The 11064-nt window shown below is 43.0% G+C and overlaps 2 protein-coding genes and 1 long non-coding RNA gene across 3 annotated transcripts; all 3 read right to left on the bottom strand.

Annotated features, from left to right (window-relative positions):
- Nucleotides 1–568: 568 nt before the first annotated feature.
- On the bottom strand, nucleotides 569–1931 carry LOC140340555 (uncharacterized). Its single transcript, XR_011922673.1, has 3 exons — nucleotides 1272–1931; nucleotides 1028–1159; nucleotides 569–861 (listed from the first exon to the last, which is right to left on the bottom strand). It is a non-coding gene; the product is annotated as an uncharacterized lncRNA (long non-coding RNA).
- Nucleotides 1932–2281: 350 nt separating this feature from the next.
- Nucleotides 2282–4735, bottom strand: LOC140321809 (uncharacterized). The gene is made up of 5 exons (XM_072398592.1): nucleotides 4689–4735; nucleotides 4477–4597; nucleotides 4149–4243; nucleotides 3886–4024; nucleotides 2282–3780 (listed from the first exon to the last, which is right to left on the bottom strand). Exons 1-5 carry the CDS (start codon nucleotides 4733–4735, stop codon nucleotides 3226–3228), a joined length of 957 nt encoding a protein of 318 aa, XP_072254693.1. The 3' UTR covers nucleotides 2282–3225.
- Nucleotides 4605–7787, bottom strand: LOC140321807 (protein kinase C delta type-like). Its single transcript, XM_072398591.1, has 4 exons — nucleotides 7754–7787; nucleotides 5308–5579; nucleotides 4974–5132; nucleotides 4605–4784 (listed from the first exon to the last, which is right to left on the bottom strand). The coding sequence occupies exons 1-4, from the start codon at nucleotides 7785–7787 to the stop codon at nucleotides 4740–4742; spliced, it is 510 nt and encodes a 169-aa protein (XP_072254692.1). The 3' UTR covers nucleotides 4605–4739.
- Nucleotides 7788–11064: the final 3277 nt, after the last annotated feature.

Here is an 11064-nt window from a genome sequence, read left to right as displayed (position 1 = left end):
AAAGTGGCACCATGCCCTAAATATGTCTCGTACCTCGTTGGGGCCACAAACAGGGTGCCAGCCCAAGATGAGGACTCACCCAGCAAAGCAGGGGCAGCTTGCAAGCATGCAAAGCAGTACGCCCGGATCGCATTTGCGTGGGCCGCCGACGGGAGCTAGACCAAAGCCGGGGCCTGTGGAGGACGATGCAACTTCAGGCCCGTTCGACCGCGGATGCTGCGGGGCAAGGTAGGGTGGGTCTCAAGGATGCCCGATGTGGATGCGATGCAGGGGGCATGGCCTGCGCTTGGCGGATAGAAGGCTTCTTTCCGTCGAGCGCAGGCCACGCCCCCGTATTTCTTTTTTTTAATAAGATTTGGCAGCGAGCCAGATGCAGCCATCAAAAGAGCCTCGCGAGCCATTGGTTCCCGTCCCCTGATTTAGTGGGTGGTTGTGTAGTATTGAGTTGAACCTTAGGATAGGAACTCTGCTGTTCCATTATTTGCTCATGTTAGTATCTCTGAGCTGAGCTAATATAAACAATTCATAATAATTACACAATGACACAAAAACTCATTTTGATGTTTTTTTATTGAAGATAATATATAAACAACCAGTGAGTTTGCTGTTGGTGGTGAGGAATCAGCTGGAGTTAAGGCTGTAGTGGAGTACAAGGCTGGTTAGATGTTCTTCATCTGCTTGTACAGTTACTAAAGTTTCATCGTAGTAATGACTTGGATCTGAGGATAGGGACTCCGCTGTTCCATTATTCTTCATTATTAGTACCCCTGAGCTGGTGGTTACAACTCTTCCACTACAGCCGAACATGTTTTATTGATGTTTCACTCAGATCTGATTCTTGTAGAACAGAGAAGAATATATCTGTAAAGGATGAAAAAAACAATTGGTAGTTAGAAAACATCAGGGAAGAGTCGTGTGATCCTCATGTGTTTGCTATGAGTGACATCAGTGTATATATCATGATTACATTTTCTGTGATTACATTTTCTGTGTCTTATATCATTTTATAAACTATTATGGTCCTTACCTGTTTTGGTAAAATCACTTAAAGTGGTGGAGAGCCTCGTGATGCTAGATGGTGATGGAGAGCTGCCGGCTGATGGTTCTATGATGTTACTGGAGGGCTGGTGTCCGGTGTTTTTAGCTTTTGATGTTAAAGCTGTGTTAGATGTGTTAGAAAACAAGAGTTCCGTATTCCTGTACAGCTTACATATTACATTTCTGTGATGGTGGTCTAACATCACTTTATAAAGCATTATTATGGTCCTTACCTGGTTGTTTGGATAAAATCACCTAGTGGTGGACAGCCTAGTTATGGTAGAGGCGATGCTGGATGGTGATGCCAGATGGTAATGCCAGATGGTAATGCTAGATGGCAATGGAGAGCTGTTGGCTGATGCTCCTAGGTTGGTATAGGGGAGCTGGTGTCTGATGTTCCTTGGAGTGGCTGGGAGCTTTATTATGACAAAGATGGTAGAGGACAGCATTCTGATTTCATGCACTCCCTGGGGCAGCTCTATTCTGACGGTAGAGCTGCTGCCCCTAGGTTCAGTTCCTCATCTGTGAATGAAAACATGTTAAATATCATCTGTTCTTCAGATGTTATCGAAGGCAGGTCTTCTTCTGAACACATGAAATCTCTTGCATCCATGTTTTGATGTTCCACTTGCCGTGTAGAGAAGACAAAAGTGTAGAATGTAAACAAAAGTATGGTGGCCCCTTTATCTACAATACATCATGCAGTGGATATTATTAGGCAGAATACTTTGGTTTTCTTTTGTGATCAAAACAAGCATTTTACTCTATTAACCACCCGGCCGTTTAGCCCCACCTTGGTTCGGGGTAAGCGAACTTACTACAATCGTTTACCCCGAACTAAAGTCAAGGTGGCTAAAAATGTAAACAAACGTTATATTGCAATCCGATTGTTATACAAAATTGTATAACAATCGGATTACAACTGAAAGAAAATATTTACCTGGTCCCCGCAGCTCCTCTGGACACCTCTGTCCTCTTCTTTCTTCTGTCGGCGTGTGCAGTAACGATCTCCGGGGTTTCCCGATGACGTTGCTGCATGCGTCGGTGCGGGAGGCGGGGCGGGAAATTCAAATAACTTTGCATTGAACTCAATACAAAAAAGCTGTATTGAGTCCAATACAAAGAAATCTTTATAAAATATATTAAATTCAATTATAAGAAAGCCAGCCGGCTTCCTCTTCTAAACTGGCTGGCTTTCTCTTCTAAGCCGGCGGACACCCGACGCTGGAGGACGTCGCTGGAACACGGACCCGACGCGGGAACATGGACCCGACGCTGGATGAGCACAGCGGGACCAGGTAAGTTAGATTTTAATATAGACGAAAAAGTACGGGGTTATCCAAAGTAGCAATAATTTTTGGGACGAAAAAGTACGGGGTTAGCGGTTGGGAGGTTAATACAGAAATCTAGACATCAGTGAAACACCCAGGTGGTTAAAGAACAGAGTGGGTCTGAAAATTGTTGTTGAAAATTTTTTCAAACATTCTGGCCAATACAGGATAATAAAAAATAACACAAAGTCCCTTTATTGTGTGATAACCCACAGATCACTGGATCAACAATGAAATGCTTCCATTCCACTCAATAACACGTGTTAAATGGAGAAGTAAAAAGCTTCACCATATTAGGTATCTCCATGTAACCTCCCCCAATGTCCTCACCCTTCTCCCTGCTCACTTACATTCTTCATTTTGTATGGTGGGATTGTTGTCCTCTCTTCTACATCTTCCCAGTTCACTCGGGAGAGAAACTGATGCCTTCCGAGGTTGCTGGTGTCCCTTTCTCTTGTGCTGAGATATTTTGGCAGAAGTTGTAACAGAGGACAGAATATAAAAGGAAGGTTAGTTGTAGAAGCACAAATTATTTGCAAGGTGTTTTTTGATTTGTCTTACAGCTGGAAATTTCATCTTCCTCATTGCTGCTGTACATATCTACACTGTGAATCCCTGATGTAATCTATTTCTCTACCCAAACCAGCTATTGCCTATGTTAGATATTATGATTATTATCTAAGTGATCCCCTTTCTCCCTGTATCTCTGGGGAACACCAGATTTTATATCTCTATAGTATGGCCTTCTTACAGATGTGGTTATTGATGTTTATGTGTCTGGCCGATTCTAACCCCCAGTCTGGGTCTCTAATGTTTTCCAGTCTGGTAACCTATTCCTTTGTAATTCTCTATTCCATTATCTGAATCTCTGGATATACTTAAGCTGCGTACACACCTGCAATTTTTCTCGTTGGAAAGGATCTTTCACGATCCTTTCCAACGAGAAAAGACTGCACGATGCATGAACGATGCTGTACATACAGCACCGTTCATGCTCTATGGAGAGGGGAGGGGGAGAGCGACGGAGCGGCACCCTGCTGCGCGCTCTCCCCTTCCCTTTCATTAGGATCGGTCGTCGGCCATCGTCCATGGATCCGCCAGGACGGTCGTCGGACGATGGACGACGACCGACTGTACACACGGCAGATTTTCGCCCGATAATTGGCCGATACCGATTATCGGGCGAGAAAAATTTGCCGTGTGTACGCAGCTTTACCCTTGATATGAAGTCTTGAAGTTCACTTGACATGGAACGTGGATAACGCACTGTGCTGAAACATACTGCATCCATTGTTGCAGCTGCGTCTCCGTCTCTGCTCGAAAACGGATATTGTGCTGTTGCCATCAAATATAGCAAGACTCCAAATGAAAAATAGTCTGCCACTGCGTTGTATGGTATATCGGCACAAACCTGTAAAGAATTTAGATAAAGGTTAGATGACATTGATAACAATGAGTGAAGAACTGATTAGAACATCAATGGAAGGATAGCGAGTTGTGTGTAGAAATTACTTACCTCGGGGGCCATGAAAGGAAGTGATCCAGTGCGACCCGTAATCCTGGTGGATCCGAAAACGTTAAGTGCTGCCAGGCCAAAATCTGAGATCNTAATGTGCCCAGCACTGTCCAGAAGGATGTTTTCTGGCTTGATGTCTCTGTGAATAGAAGGAGGACACAGAAAGATGAATTGGTTAGATAGTTATGGGAGACTTGGGTGTTCAGGGAAGAAAATGTTCAATATAAAAATAATAATAGGCGCTATCAGGAATTGGTCCTTACCTATGCACGATCCCTTTGATGTGAAGGTACTGGAGGCCATACAGAAGGCGTAGAATCCAAAGGAGAACAAATATGACATGTGTTAGCTTTGCTGACTAACTACATCTGATAAATAATAGGCAACACTGCACTAGAGATATATTCTAAAGTATATTCTAAACCCCTATCAGGACATCTGATGCTTTCACCTAGGTTAAATCACCACCCCAAGTTCTCTAGTATGCCATTTAAAGTGGTTATCAAAGAGATTAATTTTCCTTACACAAAGAGCAATATGCCTAGAGGGCAATATATGTGATAAAACCCATAGGGATAACTCAGCACTTACCTTGCCAAAACTCCCTTCTCCGATTATTCTGTGTACTTCAAAAGAGTCCAGACTCAGTGTTGTCCGATCAATCTTCTCTTCAATGTAGGTGGGTAGAGAGGTTGGCTCAAGCTCATTGGCACTGCATGGTGGGGCCGCTGGAAGTGGTGTTCTCTCCTCGTTTTTCAGGGAGGACGACTGGTCAGATGTCTCCCTCCGGTTATCAATCTTACCTTAGAAAGTCCTCTTCGAATGGAGCAACCCTCTTTATCAGTTGCATCAAATCACCTCCAGGCATGTATGTATTCCATGACGTAGAATAGATGTTGCTGTGTAAAAATAAAAGAAAAAGAGTTAGCGGGTTAGTTACACAAACACGGCATCACCACTTATATGACATGCAGGTGAGGAGTCACAGGAGCCAGCTGATGACCAATGATGTCACCTTTGCTCTGACTCCAGGACTGCACATAGGATATACAATGAAAGCAGACAGTATATGATAATAGGACACTTACCTCTGTCTGGAAGGTGCCATAGAGATTGGTGGTAAAGGGACTGTTTCTTGTAATTTGCAGCACATGGCGCTCTGTCAGCGCACCGACGGGATCACGACGTTTCTTCACCATCTTCATGGCCAGTTCCTTGTCACTGGCGGGATGGGATACCAGTGCCACCTGCAGGAAATAGAGAGTTAGAACAAAGCTATTAAATACAAGCACCCACCACCCCAAGTTCTCTAGTATTTTATTTAATGTGGTTATCAAAGAGATTAATTTCCCTTATACAAAGAGCAATATGCCTAGAGGGCAATATATGTGATAGAACCCATAGGGATAACTCAGCACTTACCTTGCCAAAACCTCCTTCTCCGATTATCCCGTGTACTTCAAAAGAGTCAAGACTCAGTCTGGTCCGATCGATTTTCTCTTCAATGAAGCTGGGTAGAGAGGTTGGCTCAAGCTCATTGGCACTGCATGATGGGGCCTCTGGAATTGGTTTTCTCTCCTCGTTGTTCAGGGAGGACGACTGGTCAGATGTCTCCCTCTTATTGTAGCAGGAATGTGGAGTCGGTGAAGGTGACTCAATCCTTCTGCTGCCAATTGATTGTACACCATTTTCTCCTAGAAAGGAAGAGAAATGTGTTAGTAATGTTATTCTCCCACTTTTTACCTTTTATTTTGCACACAATACAATTATTTTGTATTTAATGCAATACAAATAAATTTGAATTTCCCGCCCTGCCCCAAACAGAATGTCCACACGCACCGACGTCACTGGGAACTCCCCAATGACTCATCGGGTGCAGAGAATGTTGGCCGGCGGAAGCCAGGGATCGAGAAGGAGGACGTCAGCAGATCAGGTAAGCCCCTTTTTTATCATTGTTTACCATAGGTTTACCGCAGGGTTACCGCTTCCAGCATCTTTTTCCTACCCGGAGTCACATTCGGGGTTACCGCTGGGGAGGTTAAACAAAAGTTGGATTTGAATGATGATCTACCTCAATTATTTTGGCATGTCCCTCACCCCTACATATGGGACATTTTATCAGGCTATTAGGCTTAATTTCCTTACTGCTGGAAGCTGGACGGTATCAGACATCGGTTTTCTAACTCCCACTTATCAAGCAGTCTATAAAGCTAATTTCCCCCTGCTGTTTCAGGACATTAGGGCACTTTTACATAAATAGTGATTGCTTCGCCTATCACTATTTGGCATGTATTATCCTTATCAAAATGTCTATATTCTACCAAAATGATTATATATGTTTGAAACACTACCAGTGAACATTCCATGCATCTACAGCAGGAGTGTCAAACTCAAATACACAGTGGGCCAAAATTAAAAACTTAAACAAAGTCGCGGGTCAATCTTGAAATTTATAGAAAAAATTGAAAACATTTTTCTTCCTCTTTAGATATAAAACCTTTTCATATGGAAACAAAGAGGTTTTTCTTATCTTATGCTAAGTCTTATGGGTGGCCCTCCGCTGGAACTCGCTCTTCATTAAAATAGCACCACTACACAATTCCCAGCATAACTTGCGTCTATAAAACAGTCCCATGCGGAGCCACGAATAGGCAGAGAGCACGCTGGTCGATAGACGTGAGTGATGCTGGGAATTGTAGTAGTGGCGCCAGCTGCAGTTCATATTTAAGATTCCTTTGGGGGCCAAAAAAAAGGACTTTGTGGTCCAGATTTGGCTTGTGGGCCATACCCCACACCCCCTGATCTACAGGCAAAGGTTATGAATTATATTTGGGGATAGTTCCGGAACTTCATCACTCTTTTATGGAACTCTCCTCTGCATATAGCAGAATCCTTCTTGCTGGAACATATAACTTTACTAAACAGCTTTGGTTACTCTGTAAAGACAAATATTACCTGCTGTCCCTTAAGTCTCTACTTATATATTTTCTGTACAATCCTCAGATCCAACCAATTGGTTCTGATCACAATCAATGATTCAAACTTGGTGTTCCAAGCGGATATTTTGTTTTAGCCATATATCAAACCTGGTTACTAGAGAGCTGCTCACATTACCTGACCTGCAGAGCAAACTGAACTCCCCTCCTCAGCTAAACATAACACTTTACTTTCTCTGCTCCTACACAATTTGAGGGAAAATATGCAGCAGACCCCCTTGCAGGGGTCTAATTTATTAAATCTGTCAAATCTTGAAAACAGAACCGGAAAGCTGTAACGCCAAGGCACACTCGGGATAAGTAAACCTATGGGAAGTAAGTACAGCCTTACCTAATCCACTAGCGTCCCGCGCCGTCCATGGCCGTGATTCCTGTCATCTTCCTTCTTTCTCCGGGGTCTTCTGCACACGATGAGTCACCGGGGGAGTTCCTGGGCACGTCGGTGCGTGTGTACATTGCTGGTGGGGCAGGGCGGGAAATTCAAAATCCATTTGTATTGCATTCAATACAAAATAACTGTATTGAATGCAATACATTGGATTTATATGTTTAAAAGCAGTACATATTTCAAGAACATTTTTATAAATTTTTGCATATATGCATAGAGGGTGAATAATTATGCTGTTACTACGGTACATGCTTAGCTTGCATCCCAGAGGGACCTAAACTTCGGTGTGGTCTATTGTACATTGATACAAAACTACAAACATGGTGATGTTACAACATCAATTAAATTGTAAATTTCATCCCAGAAATGGAAAACTATGTGGCAAAACTATCAAATGTGAGACATGGATCCAACAAAAGCAAATGGAGGGTGAGCACCTGTGAGCATCCAGTCAAGATGGTTGCAGTTTGATCTGGCTCCTTACCACCCGGGCAAGTAGCTACTTTTGCACGCTCCATCTCGCACCCTAGTCCTCACCCGCATGGGGAAGTCCTCAGCAGCTGGCAAGTCGCATTCTCAGACTCCAGCACAGCGGCACACCACACGGCAGGCAGGCAAGATGGCGGCTCCAGCCTCCTCCACACAGACACCTCCTTCACCAGCAGTTTTATTAGAAGAGAATTCCAGTGATGGGTCTGTTCTTTCCATGCCCAGTGCGCAGGTAAGCCATGGATGCAGAGGTGCAGAGCTTTTGGAGAGATTAAAACAACTACTGCAGTCAGAGCTTACACAGGCCTCTGATAAACTTTCCCTAAACATTACTAAAGAAAAAGGGAGCTGGGGGCCCGCATCCATGACCTGGAAACAAAGATGGATGATGCCATCACAGTGATTAATACTGATGATCATGATATTACTGCAATTCAAACAGAGTTACAATCGACCCTTCTTAAATTGGAAGAGTTAGAAAATAGGACCAGAAGGGTTAATGCGCGGATCAGAGGCATACCAGAGTCCATAGCTGACCTCCCTGCATTTATTGGAGATTTGTTACAAGATTTGCTTCCTGACCTGCCTCCAGATAGATTGGAATGGGATCCACAGGGCTTTGGGCCCTAACAAACCTGGTGGTCCCCCAAGAGATGTGCTTATAAAACCCTCTTTCTACAAAACCAAGGAGGCTATTATGAAAGCCGCATGGAACAGGAAGGACTTGAGGTTTAGATCTTGCCCTTACCAAATGTTTGCTGACTTGGCGCCACAAACGATTCAGAAACGGAAAGCCTTGTGACCGTTCCTCTCCACTCTACAGGATCTTGATATTAATTATAAATGGGGGTTCCCCTTCAGATTGGTTTTCAGTTACATGGGCCAAATATATTCTGTGGTGAATACAGAAGAAGCTAAATCCCTTTTCCAGAGATTACAGCTGCAAGTCAAGGGGGCTGATTCCAGAGACTGCCCAAGACCTCAGAGATCTTCTCGGCTCACCTCTCACCGGCTCATCTTCTCGGCCTAACCAGCAAGCATTAGAAACACTCTGCGTTGGAATTTGCAATCGGCTATATGTAATAATGTTTCTTCTCAAGAGCTGAATCCTAATGTTACCAGTAGCAAGCCATAGTGCACGTGCTAGGAGGATGACTGATTTCACATGACTCCTGTTGTGTTTGCCAAATTATTTGTATAATTTTTTTTATTTTTTTCCTTTGCTGAGCACTATTTTGTTTGCATTCTTCCCTCTGTCATGAGGAGTAATATGCTCTGAACCACCCTGTTATATTGACATAATCCCATTAAGGTTTTTGTGCTATTGATTCTCCTCCACAACATACAAAACATTCCATGGTTCATTGTGGAGAATACCCGACCACTGCCAAGGTATTTCAGCCTTTTTCAGTGTTAATATTTTTCTTTTCTGTTTAAATTCCAAAAATATTTTGACATTTTCAAAAAGTTTTAAACATTTACAAAAGAAAGAAACATTTGTAAGTTATTTTCTAACATTCCTAAGATTGTTATAAAACCCAAACTTGCAATTTATAGAATTTGTGTATTTCCAATGTGGCCTTCTAAAGACTACCTACCCGTTATGTGGTGTTTATTCAAATTTTTTTCATTGGTCCTCGAATTCTGCATTGGTACTTGTTCCCTATGGAAGTACTTGATTCCCTAGGCTGTATTGGTATTGGTATGTATCACCTATGGTGAAGCTTGGCTGCTCATGCCCCATGGCAGTGACTAATTCCCCATTTTGCCCTGGTACTTACATTGCCCAGCTCATTCCTTTTTTTTTACATTAGTTTCTTTCATCAAACATTCTGTTTAATGCAGCACAAGCCAATGTATACATTGTAGTTTGGAGCATTGAGGAGTGAATAAGCCTTCACAATAGGGAGAGGTTACAGTTTCTGACAATATTTAATTGCTGTTTGCCCTATCTGTCCGCTGACAACAACTCATTTCTTTTTGTCTTAGTCTCAAAGGAACACATAGCTGGGGAAAATCACCCCAAAGGGGTCACAGATAGAGATAACAGACAAATAAATACTATTTGTAAATAAATATTCCCTTTACTGTATGCAATAGAGTAAAGTTATCAGCATTTAAATTTAATCCCAAGCAATATTTGATAAACATAATTACTGATACCATAGGATATTGTCCTATAGAGAGAACAAGAATCAATGTAAGCATCCACCTATAGTGCACCATCGTCCTCTGCCATCATCTACTACATCTGAATATTGATAGAGAAATACATTGATCATTCTAATTATTTCCTTCTCAGATTGAGCTGATTTCTCCAACATGAACATGAAACTTCTGGAAGTGCTTCAAATTCTAAACCTTTTACTAATAATACAGGTGACTATCTATCTATCTATCTATCTATCTATCTATCTATCTATCTATCTATCTATCTATTATCATTTTTGAAGGTGCCCTTAAAGTACTGTTACAAATCTTTGTGGAAAATCCCTGCCATATACCAAATATACGGCAATGGTATTATTTATCACAAATCTCCGTGCTCTGCCTAGGCTAAGATGACGTTACATAGTTACATAGTAGGTCAAGTTGAATAGACAGGCAGGACAAAGCATTTCCTCAGTTTCCTCTCCCCCATTCATCAGACTGAAATATTGTAGCTTTTTCTGATTATTCCTTCTTTGTTCTTGTCCTAATGTCTTCTGTAGATGGTTTGCTGGGCGGTGGACCTCACCATGATGCACAATGCATTCGATGATCAGTACATGGGCTGTGCCTTCTACAACACTGCGATTAGTCCCCGGGGCCTCCTTGTAGTGGTATCTGCCCTCATGCCCTTCCATACAACGGTACCAGGCCAACCACCATAGGCCCTGATAAAGCCACTTTGTAACAACCCCTCGGCCCCCTGGTGTACCTATAGCCGTAGTCAATCAGCCAATTACCAATGCGCCTGGAACTCAGTGACCTCTGTGTGTGGTGATGAAATTTGGCATTTATACACAGTTACCTTGAAAACTTCACGGCCCCTTCTTGGTTTTGCTATGGAGGTCCAAGTGCCCTGCACAGTAATGGTACCACTATAATTCCTTCTGGAAAAAATGATATCACCCTAATGTCCTGTGGAATATTTGTCGTGAGCTACCATACCCTGCAGAGCAATGGCATGAGCTCCCATGTCCTGCAGAGCGATGGCATGAGTTCCCATGTCCTGCAGAGCAATGGCATGAGCTCCCATGTCCTGCGCAGGGATGGTACCACACCCATGTCCTGCACAGGGATGGTACCACTCCCATGTGTCCT

Source organism: Pyxicephalus adspersus, chromosome 1, assembly GCF_032062135.1.
Source record: "Pyxicephalus adspersus chromosome 1, UCB_Pads_2.0, whole genome shotgun sequence".
NCBI lineage: Eukaryota > Metazoa > Chordata > Amphibia > Anura > Pyxicephalidae > Pyxicephalus > Pyxicephalus adspersus.
Note: the sequence above shows the minus strand (reverse complement) of the source record. Positions and strands in the feature narration are given on the sequence as shown.